Source organism: Haemaphysalis longicornis, unplaced genomic scaffold (genome assembly GCF_048455015.1).
Source record: "Haemaphysalis longicornis isolate Haplotype H1 unplaced genomic scaffold, Haemaphysalis longicornis Haplotype H1 scaffold_2, whole genome shotgun sequence".
Lineage (NCBI taxonomy): Eukaryota > Metazoa > Arthropoda > Arachnida > Ixodida > Ixodidae > Haemaphysalis > Haemaphysalis longicornis.
Genome location: NW_027526295.1, coordinates 43444167 through 43458848, shown reverse-complemented (window position 1 = coordinate 43458848; position 14682 = coordinate 43444167). Strand labels below are relative to the sequence as shown.

The 14682-nt window shown below is 45.9% G+C and overlaps 1 protein-coding gene and 1 long non-coding RNA gene across 3 annotated transcripts in view; one reads left to right on the top strand and one right to left on the bottom strand.

Annotated features, from left to right (window-relative positions):
• LOC144168852 (uncharacterized) overlaps positions 1 to 14682 on the bottom strand; it is a 223233-nt gene that overhangs the window by 26295 nt on the left and 182256 nt on the right. The window lies entirely within an intron of this gene.
• The window catches only part of LOC144168848 (uncharacterized), a 57141-nt gene continuing 51932 nt past the window's right edge, over positions 9474 to 14682 (top strand). The window contains exon 1 of one of the 2 annotated variants that reach the window (XM_077697834.1): positions 9474 to 9537. In XM_077697834.1, coding sequence (XP_077553960.1) covers positions 9515 to 9537 — 23 coding nt within the window. In that variant the 5' untranslated portion in view covers positions 9474 to 9514. The remainder of the gene's footprint in view (positions 9538 to 14682) is intronic. The other variant, XM_077697835.1, reaches the window with a different exon arrangement.

Genomic DNA, 14682 nt, shown 5'->3' with positions numbered 1-14682 from the left:
GGTCCCTTTTTTTCGTTACCTTTTACATTACCAAACTTGTCATGAATGCAAAGGTGGCCAGAGCCGTGGTATCTGATGTAATCGTTTGTTTCTCAGGACGCGTTGAACAGACACTATTAAAAGTTGTTTCACTTATATTGGTTTTCAAATTATTGCAAAATGCCCGACTTACCTGTATTGGAGAATAATGTTCAAACGGAGTCATTTTCTTCTGCCCAAAGTTAATGGGTAGAACAAATGAAGAATGATTGATGAATGATAGTAAAGAAATAAAACTGTCTATCTTGTTTAGAAGCAGAGAAACAGCACCCGGATTTTCGTAATTTTAAAGATATTGATACAAGGAAAATTGATACATGACAAAGTATGTCATGTTTGTAATTTTGACAAAGAAAAGTTTCTTCGTTAAACGAAACGGAAATGCGTTGACCCTTTAAAAAGTATGTCAAAACTCTGCAGAAGCAACCTACGGGGATAGCAGGGGTAGGTTTTGTTTTGTACTTGTAAAAGGTTTAAATTTCGCGTGATTTGTCCAACGATTTCTCCAACGTATAGGGGTGAGATGGCGTGAAGATTAGTCGGATTGGGTGCCTATTAGCCGAGTGGAGTCTAAGAACGGGCTCCTGATCTTTACTTTGGGAGGGGCAGGCAGTAGAGCACCGACTGCGTTTCAACTTACAGTGTTCAGTTATTTCTCGATACGAGACGAGAGGAGGAATCGCTATCTACATGCAGTCATCGCGCGGTGGCCGGTCGGCTACAGCTGGAGCTGTCGCGTGTGCCACGACGTCTACATCAAGCTGGTCTTTCCTTAGAAAATTCTGCAGTTTAGAAAGCTACGACAGGCCTCAAGTCAGCAATGCCCCTTTCGGCTTATGTTTGTGCCGTCAACAAGAAAATCGTTACTTCCTCTGCCTGAAGAGTTGTTGTGGCGATGGTCATGCGTTTAGTAATTGTCATCACCACAGCCTTTATGTCTCCGATTAAGGGCACGGCTCGCCCCGTCTGAAAAATCTTGTCAGTTTTCCTCGAATCTCCTCCGGGGTTCTGGCTCTAGTCACTTACATTGCGTGGTGCAATTATGGCTGCACACTTGTCAGCAGCCGGGAAGTGCATGCATTGTTTATGTTCGAAACCAGTGACTTTGCACGCGGCACAACGCCCGCTATTCACTGCTCGATTACCCTTTTCGCGAAAGATGGCTGCAGCTACAAAGATGCTCGGAAAAACCAGCGGCTTTGCAGTTCCTTTTTCCTTCCACGCGTTTACTGTTCCTTTACAGAAAAGAAATGCAGCTGATACGGGTTACACTTACTTCGCGCTGGGAGTTTGTTTTCGAAGTTTTTATTCGTTGGTTCATTTGTTCACGATTTTTGTTATATTGTGGTTTGTCGATGGACCAATAAAAATAAATTTATAAGTTCTAAGCGACTAAATACCGCTTGATTATCATGGATTCCTTTGTGGGCTTCGCTTCCTAGAAAAAACAATACTGCTTTAATGCGAATAGCCTCGCCACATTTAAAGCACGGATCACTGTGCCATAACACTAAGCTGAAAACTGGACTCTTGGATTGCGGCCATCGCCCACACTGAGAAGCATAAAAAATAGTTTTTATGCGCGTAACAAAACAGTAGGGTCTCTTACGCACTCGTGTTACTCCGGTCAAGACGGCTTTAAGAAACTGACCTCGCAGCTGCCAGCCGTGTCTATCATTGCGAGCAGATAACATGGCCAGGCACGCAATGTGCTGTTTTTACGCGATGGCTCGCCTTACAAGGAAGTCAGAAAGTGGTGTTGGCGGTCGCTAGAGCCGGCACACCGTTGCGTCACCCAGTGTCATAAAATTGCATGCACATGCGTTTGTATCGGAGTTTTTTACGTAAGCTGTCCTACTCATTCGGCAATCGCAAAAATTGTTTAAAAAAGCCACAGCCCACGGATTGTAAGTTATAATGGCTTTATTCCCGTAAGACAGAATTGCGAATTCTGGTCTTGTGACCATGTTCCAGAAGAGCACATGCTCCATTGTTATTTTACTTAAGTTGCGATTCCGCTCCTTCTGTAGACTGGTCGAGTACCACAAAATATTTAAGAACCTCGAAAGTTGTGGTTGAACGTTACAGGTTCCGGGTATTAAATTCTGCAACCATAGTCACATACGCTGTTGTGTAAATACGTGTAAATAATGCCGGTGAAATGTACTAATCAAATAGTTTATCTTGATTTAATAACGTATCCCGATGGTGATATGTATTTATACAATACCAAACATTCAATCATGGCTTTGATAACATGATCTTGGAGCACTTGGAGGCCTATGTGCAGCCACCTTTAAAAAGCTATATAGGTAGAAGAAGCAAGAAAAGGATAAATTTTTACTGGAACAGTGATCAATAAAATAAATGTGCAATAAAGTGATGTACAATAAAAAGAAAATAAACTGCTATTATACAACAGAAACGTGTAATGGCGATGCTCATTCATGATATCAATTATTCCCTACACACGATCAAGTTACATAAGAACAACGATTCCTACAATAAACCGCTACATGAAATTGAGAACAAGAAATCCTTAACATTTACACAGATCTATGCAAATTACAAGACATACAAAAATAACACACAGTGTTACTCTAAATCCTTTTCGATGGAGCCAAAGACGAAAATAATTAGCAGCTTGGGGCGTAGATAACAGCAATGCAGGTGACTTAACTGTACAAAGTGAGGGCGCTGTTCAATATATTGTAACGTGGCGGTAGACGCCACGAACGATGTGGTGATGAAGCAATATATTGAAATGAAGCGAACTATTTACGTGCATCCATAATGGAGCCCTGGTTAGCTGTGCCCCGCACCGAGGTTCTTCCTTTCCGTCATTTAGAGGGGTGGGCCATGGCGGTGCGGGGATAGTCCTGTCTCGTGACCCCGGGCCGATGACGACCGTCCCGGCCGACGCCAAGGCATGTTGACGGTTGAATGGGGATGAGTGCTGCGATGAAAAATGCAGACAAATCGCTTGCCGCCACAGATGACGATGATGGTGTTGATGACGCCTTGCCCAGCAACAGCAATGGCTTGAGCTGCGACGAAGCGCGGAAGGTCCTGAAGCCACGTCGGACGGAAGGGCGTGGTAACGCATCTTCGGCTTGTCTGGGCACGGCTAGTCTCGGCTGGTCTTCAATTGGGTCTTTCGGGCTGGGGACACGAGGCGGGGGACATCTTCGTATTCTGGTCTCGGATGGGCTTGGGCTGCGAGGCTTTGTTATCCTTGGCGGCGGCGTCCACGCAGATGCGATGCGATGCTGGGACCAGGATGGGTATGACGAACACGCACCCTCCATCAAATGTAACGTGGCGGCAGATAACACGCCCCCTGTGGTGATGAAGCGATAAGTTTAAATGAAGTGAAAGACTCTTTACATGCAGCCATAACTGAGTACGGGCTCATTGGTCGGTTGGATGGAGCCAAAAAAGGACGGCACGTACCCATTGGCTGCGCCCCGCCCCGAGCTTCTTCCTCATCGTCATTTGTTGCTGGGGCCATGGCGGCGCGAATATTGTCCGGTCCCGTGACAATATCAACAGACCTTGCTTCGGATGAAACCGATCCCTGCTCTTCAGGCTGAAGCTAAAGCTTACATATTGGATGAGCTTGTCCATTAGCGTCGATCCACTCGCATGCATAAACTCACTTTTGTTGCTGAGGCAACCGTGTTAGGCAACTACATGGGTCGTTCACTGGCCACATCCCCAGTCTGCGTCCTTACAAGGCCACCTTGGCTATACCACCAGGTGACCGACAACAGGCCACTACGCGGCTGCACAGTCGATCTGACGGATATTCTGACATGCTTGCGGTCGCAGATGAACTGGCGGTTGAATCTCAATTCCCAGTGGTGCAGGCATATGCTGACGCTGGGGCAAGGGACGACGTGTAGACCACAACACTACAATGTTCACCCTCCACCCAGAGGCTAACAAACGTGGTTCTACAAAACACGCCGCACCCTGCCGTTTATGCTGGCCTAGCTTTCAGGCATCCGGGACGGCTTACAACCCCTAACTCCTGCTCTTCATCAAGCCCCTGGAGGTACTATACAAATTTATACACACACCGCGGAGGCTGTAAGTGATTTACATTGAGTAAATAAAAACTCAGCTATCTCGAGTGACATTCATGCTATATTGGATACATACCTCTTCAGCCCTTGTGGGTGCGGCGAAATACGCTCCCCGCTCGAATTGCGGCGGATGGTGCCTGTCACCCTGCATTCGTTCCACGACCATTGCCATAACTGACGATAGATGCCCCAGGACAGTTTCTCCAACAGAAAGAAGATCGTCGCGCTACGCGTCCTTTAATTCAACCACGTGGAACGGACCTCCCTAGTAGACTCGCTCGATGGGAGGAAGTCTTGCTGCAAAGCCTTCGTGTTCGTGTAGCCCTCGCTCCCGCTGTTACCCGGGAGTGGCCACCTCACTACCATGCCCAGTTCGCACATAACTGGCCCTTTTGCACGGCTCCTGCCGAAGATACGGACACAGAACACCTGCTGTGGACGTGCACTTCATTCGAAGTGGCCAGAACACGACACCGTCGAGGCACACGCCTCCATCCTGGCAGACCACATTGCCTCCACCGGCGGATATGGGGACCCCACCACCGCTCCCTCCTTGCTTTTCTTCGCGTAACGGGAGTTAACCTATATCTGTAAGGTAGTATTCATGCCATCTGGTTCACTATCGCAAGAAAAAACAGATTTTACTTTATGAATTCATTGTTCTGCAATACAGAAATCCCGTAGAAGCAAAAAGGCCACAAAACAAGAGCATTGGCGGAAGCGTTTTATATAAATAAGTGTGGGAGCGGATGTGTCATCCAATGGCCGTGCATGTGAAAGAATATACTTTTTTTCTAAACTTTCCTTTTCATAAGGTGTGGCACGTTGGTAACAATGTGGCGTTGATTGTTTGGCTTTCTTGTTCGGTAGTGTTTGTGTGTCATTGGCTGATATAAACCAGTGGTGACCAGAAAAGAATCATCGCTGTTTACATAAAGCTAAAGTAGTGCGTTTTCAATAAAAATAAGTAGAGAGTGAGCGGTCGTCCTGTTTACTTCCTTTGTTTTATGATGTTATCTTGCCCCATTGTGCTGCGTTGTTCCCCAACCGTACCATACACATATCTTGCCCGCTCCGCCTGCAAGTAGCTTTTGTTTCAAAGAAGTTACGGCAGGTGAAATTGGAAATTCAGAAAGCAAACGCTGGTCAAAGCAGCCCTCGGTGGGATCGGCTTAGACTCAATACATAAAAATATAATGGACACGCTGGGTCACCGAATAAATCAATTTTTATCCTATAATTTACATCACGATTGCACCCTCAAGAACACGCAACTGAGCCGATAACCTTAATATTGAAAACAGATCACCCGAGCAACATCACAAATCACTGGACCACCAGAATAGTGAATAAACACCATGCTTGAAAAAATATAATCTACAGAGTGTGAATTTGTGTAAAAACATACTTTGAAAGAAAATAAACAGGAGTTTGGCGAATATCAATGCTGACAGACAGGAAATCCGCCGGTCATGATGGAATTACTGTTCATGTACTGGATAACAATATTGATGTAATATTGATGTAACAATAATGATGTAACCTAAAAGTAGCAAGGATGTCACCAAATTTTAAAAGCGATGACCGTAATGAACCTGGCAGTTATCGGCCAATATCCGTCTTGAGCGTTATAAACAGTGTGTTTGAAAAACTAATCTCTGTTCGTCTACGAAAATACATAGAACAAAATAACATCATAACTTCAACCCAACATGGATTTACTACAAATAGGTCCACGTCCTCTGCTGTAACGGTATTTACTCAAGAAGTGTACTCCTCTTTACATAACAGTGAAATAGCGGGTGTGTTATTTCTTGACGTCAAAAAGGCCTTCGACTCCGTAACGCATTCCATTCTCTAGGAAATTTTAGAAAACTACGGGTTACAGAGGCGCATCCCAGAATTTTTTTCCAGCTACTTGTCCAATCGCAAACAGTATGTTTCTGTTGCCGATGTTTGATAATCACAATTAGAAATCTCAACAGGTAGTCCTTAGGGCTCGGTCCTCGGTTCGGTGTATATATTCCCTGTACGCTAACGATCTTTCTACTTATTTTACGTCATCCAAGGTCCTAATGTATGCGGACGAGGCCGAAATTATAGTCGGTAGAAAGTCAGCTGAACATGTATAAGTGCGATAAATCATGAGTTGTTGCGCTTATCAAATTGGCTTAACGGGCATTAACGTGTTTAACGTGCTTCAGTTCGAAAACGAAGTACATCCTTTCCCGTCCCCCACATAGGCTATTTGATGCAGACTTCATGAAAATATATTTTAATAATTGTTTGTTTGAGCAAGTTGACTCCACCAAATATCTAGGCGTGACTCTGGACTGCCATATGAACTGGGAAGGGCATATAGAAACGATGTCCTCTAAACTTGCATCGTCTTGTTTCGCCCTTTTAAGGAGTAGAACGTGCTTCAGTATCTCAATTCTGAAGGTTATACTACTCACTCGTTCATTGTCACTTGATGTATTGTTGTGAATCTTGGCCATTCACATATAAAACTTATTTAGACCCTATCATCCGCCTATAAAAACGAGCGTTACGTATCATGACATTTTCTAACTCTTGTGTTCCCAGCCGTTCGTTTTTCTCTAAGCTTCAAATACTTCCATTCTTGCTTGTCCGTGAAATGAAGGGTTGTATAGTTGTCAACAAAATTATTCTCCATTGCAGTCCTTTTTTAATAAATTTGTTTGTGTTACCTACAAGGAACACTAGGAATGCTAGCAACCTGAATTTTAATTTGCCTGTAACCCGAAATATCTATGGTCAACGGCTACTACAATATTATGGAGCATAGGTTTGGAACACTTTACCTGTAGAGATAAAAACAGCTAATGACTTTGTATGCACACTAAAAAGGTACTACCTATCCAACATCGCACGAACTCCGGTTCCTTTTTTGTTCTGTTCAATTTTTTGTAATTATTTTGTTTTCGTGCATTGTATTGTAATTAGTATCTTTTGTCTTACCTGCTGCTGTATTGTGTATTTATGTACTGGGCCTAAACTAGGTTCGGCTATTGGCTCAACAGTTTCTGCTATGTATTTTGGACAACTTGTGGTGAATAAAAAAATTACGCTGCAGCAACAGGAGCGGCATTCAGGTACACAAGGAAGTAATACTGCACTCAACAACAGTCAATTCACTTTAGGTATATTATGACGTAAAAGAACTTTTCACCCTGTCTCTAATGTAAATTTTCTCACTAAAATATAACCCTAAATGTTTTGTAGGCCAGCCATGAAATTCTTTGGAAACTACCTAATTAATCACAGAATCACATACAATTGTGCAGGTAGCTCCAGGTAGCTCATAACGGATCATCACTAAATGAAATAACTAATGGCATACCGCAGGGATATACTTTAGGTCCAATACTCATTTACCTTTTTATTATCACTTCCCATTCGTTTTTTTTACCACGCGCTAGCCGTCTTATATGCAGAGGGCACCTCCCTCGACATTACACAATCTTTACGGAAGTGCATTCACTCCAACTTAGCAAGATATAAGATACACTAAAACTGTTGAGCGCGAACCAGCTCTTATTAAGCATTGAATAATATAAATGTACGCTTTTCAGCTCTAGCCATAAATAGGAACACGGCTATGTGCCTTAAAAGAGGAGGGATATCAAGCTGACCTGCAGAAATATGTGAGAATAACCTGGCGCACTTCTTTTCTTTGGGCCCCAGCCGCAGGATAATTATGCCGGGAACTATTTTTCGGATGGTGTACTCTAATTAGGCCAAGAAAAGAATTGAATAAAAAAACGCTGCTTATGTTGTAGTTTGGCGTTTTTGACAGTGTATGTACTATACAGTCATCACGCTTTGACCATGCCTGATATCTAGACGCCATCAATATTGTGTGTCAATTAGAAGCTAGTGCGACCCGCCGCGGTGGCTCAGTGGCTAAGGCGTTGCGCTGCTGAGCACGAGGTCGCGGGTTTGATTCCCGGCCGCGGCGGCCGCTTTTCTGATGGAGGCGAAAAGCAAAAACGCCCGTGTGTTCGAGATTTCGGCGCACGATAAAGATCCCCAGGTGGTCAAAATTAATCCGGAGCCCTCCACTACGGCGCGCCTCATCGCCTGCGTTGCGTCGGCGCGTTAAACCCTGCAATCATTCATTCATTCATTCATCAGAAGCTAGTGCGAATCTGTCCACCCAGCATATTTCACTGCCAAGGATCCCTTGAGGAAGTTGCATCTGCGCTAAGCAACATTGCACTCTGCGCAAAAACATGCAACTCTAGTCACCGGCTTGGAAGAGATCATCGGACCACAGCAGCTGCCAAGATAGCTACGCACTCGGCCGACCAGCCCGCCGTTATTTGAGGCTAATAATCAGCCCAAATTATATCGCCGGCCAGCTACTCCGTTATCTGGCATTGCTTGGGTCTCCGGTGACAGCTTGAGAGCGCTACGTGTTTATAAACCCGGCGTCGCCCCGTCACGCACTTAGTGCAAGCAGTGGGTGCGACTACTGGAGAAGGCTTTGGCTCCGCTCCTGCAGGTTAGTTACAGCCAATGGATCCATGGTCTAGCATCCTCACTGGGTAAAACTTTCTACCAGACATGGAGTTTGTGTCGTGGTGGTATCTTGCTGAACTATCACAGTTAATACTGGGATAGTTGAGCAAGATGTTGCTGCTACACAAACAATATGACTTCCCTTATGAATAAATATCCACTCAAGGTTTTAGTTGAGGGTACCTGGTCGCCTTAATCAACCCTGAGGCTTGGTGCCATGCAAATGCACTGTAAAAAAAGCCCGCAATTTATTCACATCTATTTAAAGCATGCTGATGTAGAGTATCACTCAGATGCTTGTTTTCAAGACGAGACTAACGCCACTTAAAAAACAGATTTTATGTTCAATTTTTTATCACTTACAAAGATGTTGGTGCGTATGGTTGCGAGAATTTTTATTGAGCATCTCCTTAGGTTAGAGGATACTCGTGGCCACAAGCATGAGCCGAGCGGCGACGACGGTAGCTCGGGTGACCAGGGTGGTTTGCACGCCTGGGTCCGGGCTACGCCGCGCCTCCTCCCACTGCTCTTCGGATGTTATGTAGGGAATATTTTGAGGGCAGGCCCATATTATGTGAGGTAGATTGGCTGGGGCGCCGCCTAGGGGGCAATCGGGTGTGGGGTATATTGACGGGAGAATGTGTATTAGCCTAACGGGGTTTGGGAAGGTGTTTGTCTGTAGGAGGCGCCAGACGTGGGCTTGCTCGTTAGTTAGGTTTTTTTCCGCCGGAGGGCAGAACCGGCGGCAGAGGCGGTAATGTTGCGTGATGTCATTGTAAGACACTAGTCTGTCTCTTGTAGATCTGGATCCGTGGTTTGGATGCAGCCTAGCTCCAGTCCGGATGGTGATGCCTCGCGCCATTTCGTGAGCTGCACCATTTTTGTCGAAGCCAGAGTGCGCCGGTGTACCGACAAGTTCTACGCGGGACAAGGGGGATTTCGGTTCAAAATTTTGAGTGCTGATTTGGAGCTTAAGCCGGCAGAAAAATTTTGAATTGCGGTTTTCGAATCTGAGATGACTGTGGTTGGGGTGGGTTGCAGTGAAAGTGGTATGGCTATTGCCGCCTATTCCGCTGCCTCAGGACTGAGGGTCTTCACAGTTGCGGTATCTAAAGGGGACCCTCCGGCGTTTACTGCGGCGATCGCGTAGGCCTCGTGGTGTCTATACTCAGCTTCATCAACATACACGACGTTGGGCTTGCTTCCAAATTTTGTCTTTAGAGCTCGAGCTTTTTTTGCCCTTCGCTCTACGTGGTGTACGGGATGCATGTTTCTTGGGATTGGCCTAATGATCAGATTTGCGTGCGTGTCATGCGGTATCGGGAGTGCGCCAGTTTGTTTAGCAGGATGTTTGATACCTAAGTTAAGCACGATGTGTACTCCTGTAGGGGTTTTGAATAATCAACCGTATTGATTTAACAGGTAAGCTTCAATAAGTTCTTCGAATTTATTGTACACTCCTAGTTCCTCGAGTATGGCTGTGGACGTGCACAGGGGCAGGTGCAGTGTGGTTTGATATATTTTTCTTATTAACTGATTCACTTTCTTCAGTTCTGCAGTGCTTGGGTTTAGATATGGTAAAGAATAATTTATTCATCTGATGACAAACGCTTGTACCAGCCTAATTCTCTCATCTTTTTTCAAGACTTTGCGTCTGTTTGAAATTCGGCGAATCAGACCGATTGTTTGGTTGATATGTCTCTCTATTGCCTGGAGGAATTTAGTGTTTACCCTGTTGTTCTGGATTTGAAGACCTAGGATTTTTAGTGGTGAGACCTCTGGTATCAGATTGTTGTTAATGTGTATTTTAATGTCAGAGAGTTTTTGTTTACTTCGTTTGGGGGGGATTGGCAGGAGTTCAGATTTATTTGGTGAACATTATAATCCAACCTTCTTTGCTTCTTCTATTACAACCTGTGAGGCCTTCTGCAGAGTCTCCTCTATGTATGCGTCGCTATCGCCTCTCATCCACAGAGTGATATCATCTGCATACAGACTAAATGTCAGGTCAAGGATCAGTCTTAGCTTTTTGGGAATGTTAAATACTGCCAGGTTAAATAGGAGCGGGGAGAGCACTGCCCCTTGCGGTGTGCCCTTGTCTGAAAGTAAAATAGTGTTCGACGTGACGCTTCCTATGTTAAGTACTGCAGTTCTGTTTGTAAAGAAGTTCCTGATGTAGTTGTATGTGCAGGTTCCTGGGTTAGTTGATTCTAGCCCTTTCATGATGGCAGCGTGGGTGACATTGTCAAAAGTCTTGGCAAAATCTAGTGCCAGGATTGCCGCTGTGTCTAGGCTATCTGAAGGGGTTATAATGTCATGAGATAGCTGGAGCAGAATATCTTGTGTAGGCAGTCCGGCCCTGAAGCCTATCATTGTGTGTGGGAGCAACTGTGTATCTTGTATGTGCTGTGTCAGTCTTGCTAGGATAATATGTTCCATTAGCTTTCCCAAGCACGAGGTTAAGAGATTGGCCTTAGATATTCGAGAGTTAAGGGTTTGCCAGGTTTCGGAATAAATACAACTTTTGCGTGTTTCCATGCCTGAGGGATGACGCCTTCTTTACAACACTGATTGAAAAACTTCGTAATATTAGTAATCGACTCGTCATCCAGATTCTTCAACATTTTGTTGGTTATTTGGTATGGGCCAGGGGCTGACCCTGTACGAAATTTACGTTTTGTCGCACGCACCTCTGCCTCCGTTATTTCCTTGTCCATCACCGGATTTGGTTGCCCGCCATACTGCTGGGAGGGATTTTGGAGTTCCAAAGGAGAGGCAGGTTTTTCTGACTTGTTCTATTAAGTCTCCGTCAGTGCCTGGGAAAGCTTGGAATATTTTAGTCAGTCTGTGTCTTTGGTCAGTTTTGCTCTTATCTGGGTCGAGCAGATGCCTGAGGAGCTGCCATGTTTTCCTCACACTCGCGTTTCCTTTCATTTGATAGCAAATTTGGTCCCATTGATCTTGAGATAAGCGCGTTGAATGCCTTTGTATGTCTTTATCAAGTTTAGATAGTCTAAGTCTGAGTTTTCGGTTGCTTTTGTTTTTTCGCCATGTTATTTGTATGCTTTTGTAGGCTTCCCACAGATGGTTAAGGTGTGGGTCAACAGCTTAGGACAGTATTTCCAGATCCAGGTTTTTTGTGGCAGCTTTAACATCTTTCAACAGCTGTTCGACCCATTGATCTATGCCTGTTATATTCTCAATGCTACTTGGTTCATCGCTCGACTCTCGGATCTTTCGGAAGTTGTCACAGTTTGTGAGGGTTTTCTGCCTAGGAACACGTGTGATTCTATGTGTTAGCGTCAGTACAGTCTGTATTATGTAGTGGTCGCTACCGAGAGATGTGTCTGCTCCATTCCAAGTGGCTTTCTTTATGTGTAGTGGGAATGTGAAGTCAGGTGTGGAATCTCGCTGTACACTGTTGCCAATTTTGGTTGGCGTGTTAACTTCTGATTCTAGCTTGAGGTGATGTATTTGGGCCTCATTCCGGAGGTCTCGTCCGTTAGGGTTGCACGTTGGGTACCCCCATGCCATGCTATGTGCATTAAAGTCTCCCACTATGATGAGAGCATGAGGTCCAGCTTCTTTACGCGCTAGGGAAAGTAAGAGAATAAATTTATGGTCTGTAGCTTTCGGAGCACTATATAAGTCGAGTACTAAGAGTTGGATTTCTGCTCTGTTTTTCGGCAGGGTTGTTATAATTTCATGAGAAAATTTTACGCTGTCGAATTGGGTTCTATAGGCGGGTAGATTTCTGTTTACCAAGACTGCCGTTTTGGGGTCATCAGTGTTTTCGAAGGCTTTGTAGCCTGGCAACTTCACTACTGTGCCTGTTTCCTGTAGTGCTATTATTTAAAAAGTCGTTTCCAGGCTTTGTATATGCGATTGTAAGCTGCCCTTTTTCCGTTTGAATTCTCGGCAGTCGCACGGCCAGATTCGCATGGTGCCGAGTTTTCTATTAGCATTGTTGGCCATATTGGTTATCTATTTGGGGTGCCTGCGCTGCGGGGTTACTTACTGTGTTTAAAACACTCTGCATACATGATACAAGTGTGCAGCTCTCCTCGGAGGAATTCTATGGCAGCTGGCAAGGTTCCCATATTGGTATGTAATATGTAGTAGCTTTTCCAAATTTTTTTCAACTCTGTTATGTGTTTCCTAGTCCATGAGGCGTTGGGTTCTAAGATGGTAAACCTCCTTTCATGGTATCTTAGTTGGGCTGCTTCTGTATTACCTGTCGCTGAGACTGTTTCAGTGGTTGCTCGCTTCTTAGCAGCCGGCGGAGTCGACCCCGATTCGTGGTGTTGTAAATTTTCAATTTGATTTCGGAGTGTTTTGTTCTCTTGTCTTAAGGCCTCATTTTCCTGACTGAGCAGCATGATTTCGGCTCTAATGCTAGGTAATTCTTTCCCTAGATCGGAGTGTATTGGGGGGGGGGGGATTTCATAGAGCAGCGAGAGGAAGCACCGCAAAGCTTACCGACTTGTCGCCGCCCTGATGCTTGTCTTGGGTTGCTTCCAGGGCCGTGCTCTTTGTAGAGGCGGATCTTCCCCGTTCGGCTTGTGAGATTTTTTGCCGATTAGCTGAGGGGGATCTTGACTGGTGTCGAGTTTGAGACTTCGACAAGCTTCTTCTTGACTGGTGGCGGGTTTGAAATTTGGACGAGCTTCTTCTTCCGGTAGGGGTGTTTGATCGTTCTCTTCTTTCAAGGAGGGCTGGTCCGGTATGGGGTCTTGTGCGCCCGAGGTGTCCTCCTTTGCCTCTGCGACGGCTTGAGAGTATGTCTGCTGTCTTCGTCGCGGCTGGATCTCTTGGGACAGACGGCGGAACCCGTGATGTGCTGTCCTTCGCACACCACACACTTGAGGACGCAGTGATGTCGTTATGCAGGCTCAGCTGATCCACACTTGGAGCATCTGGCAGTGGGCGTTGAATTAGGGCACACATCTCGACGTGCCCAGGCTGATAGCACGCGATGATTGCTTCTGTCTTGCGCCTAAATGGCTTACACCGGTACGTGGCAGCCCGGTATCTGATCCAAAAGGGGAACTTTGTGCCGTGAAAAAGTATTTGCGAGTTGTTGGAGCTGCCGAGAAGCCTAGCTTCCAAGATGTGCAGATCGGGGTTGTATTCTACTATGATGCTGGTAATTTCTTCCGGCGTGTCCTCTTCGGGGATGTTAAATATGACACCCATGGCCGTGTTTGCTGGCGCGGAGACATGCGTGGCCATCACGTAAGCTTTGTTCTTGACAATGAGCGACTGGATAGTAGCGTATTTCTGGGCTCGTTCTTCTGACGGAGTGCTGATTAGGAGATAATTAGAAATATGGTGGAACCGGATCTGGTCTGTCGGGTTTCGGGGGACGTTGGCTGCGTGAAATATAGCGTCGACAAGAGAAGCTTGGGCCACAAACTTGAGGTTTAGTCCTCCTCTGGGCCGGAGGACCACCTTGATATCCGCCTCCGGAAGTTGCGTCATCGGTGAACTTCGGCGAGCCGGTCGGCTCTTGCGGGGTTGTTGAGCATGCTGTTTATTCAGCGGGGGCGGGATCTGTAGTTCAGTTTTCGCTTCGTTGAAGGCGCGTTGTCGCCTGCGTATTGGGGCCCAGTTTGCATCGTCGAGTTCGCTAGGGTGAATCTCTTCACCTTCCACGGCGACTTCCATGACGGCCATTGGGAGCTAGGCCCATTCGCTAAGCCTAGCTCCGGCGTTGTCGGTGAAGACTAGATTTTCGCCAAGGTAAAGCAAGGAATCTCCAAAACAACTTGCCCAGGTGAATCCTCTAAGTTTTCGACGCCGATGAATAGCAGATTTGAGGGTCCGGGCGGAAAATGTCGTAGCAGAAGGCGAAAAAACCCAGAGCCCCAGCGAGGCGCGGTCGAACACAACGGTGACCACAGCGCCCTCTGGTTGCGAGCAAGATGTTACAGCAGGAGGAGACAAACAGCAGGATCCATGGTCATGGCTGACGTGTGCGGGGATGTCGGCTTTAAAGGGACAGACAACC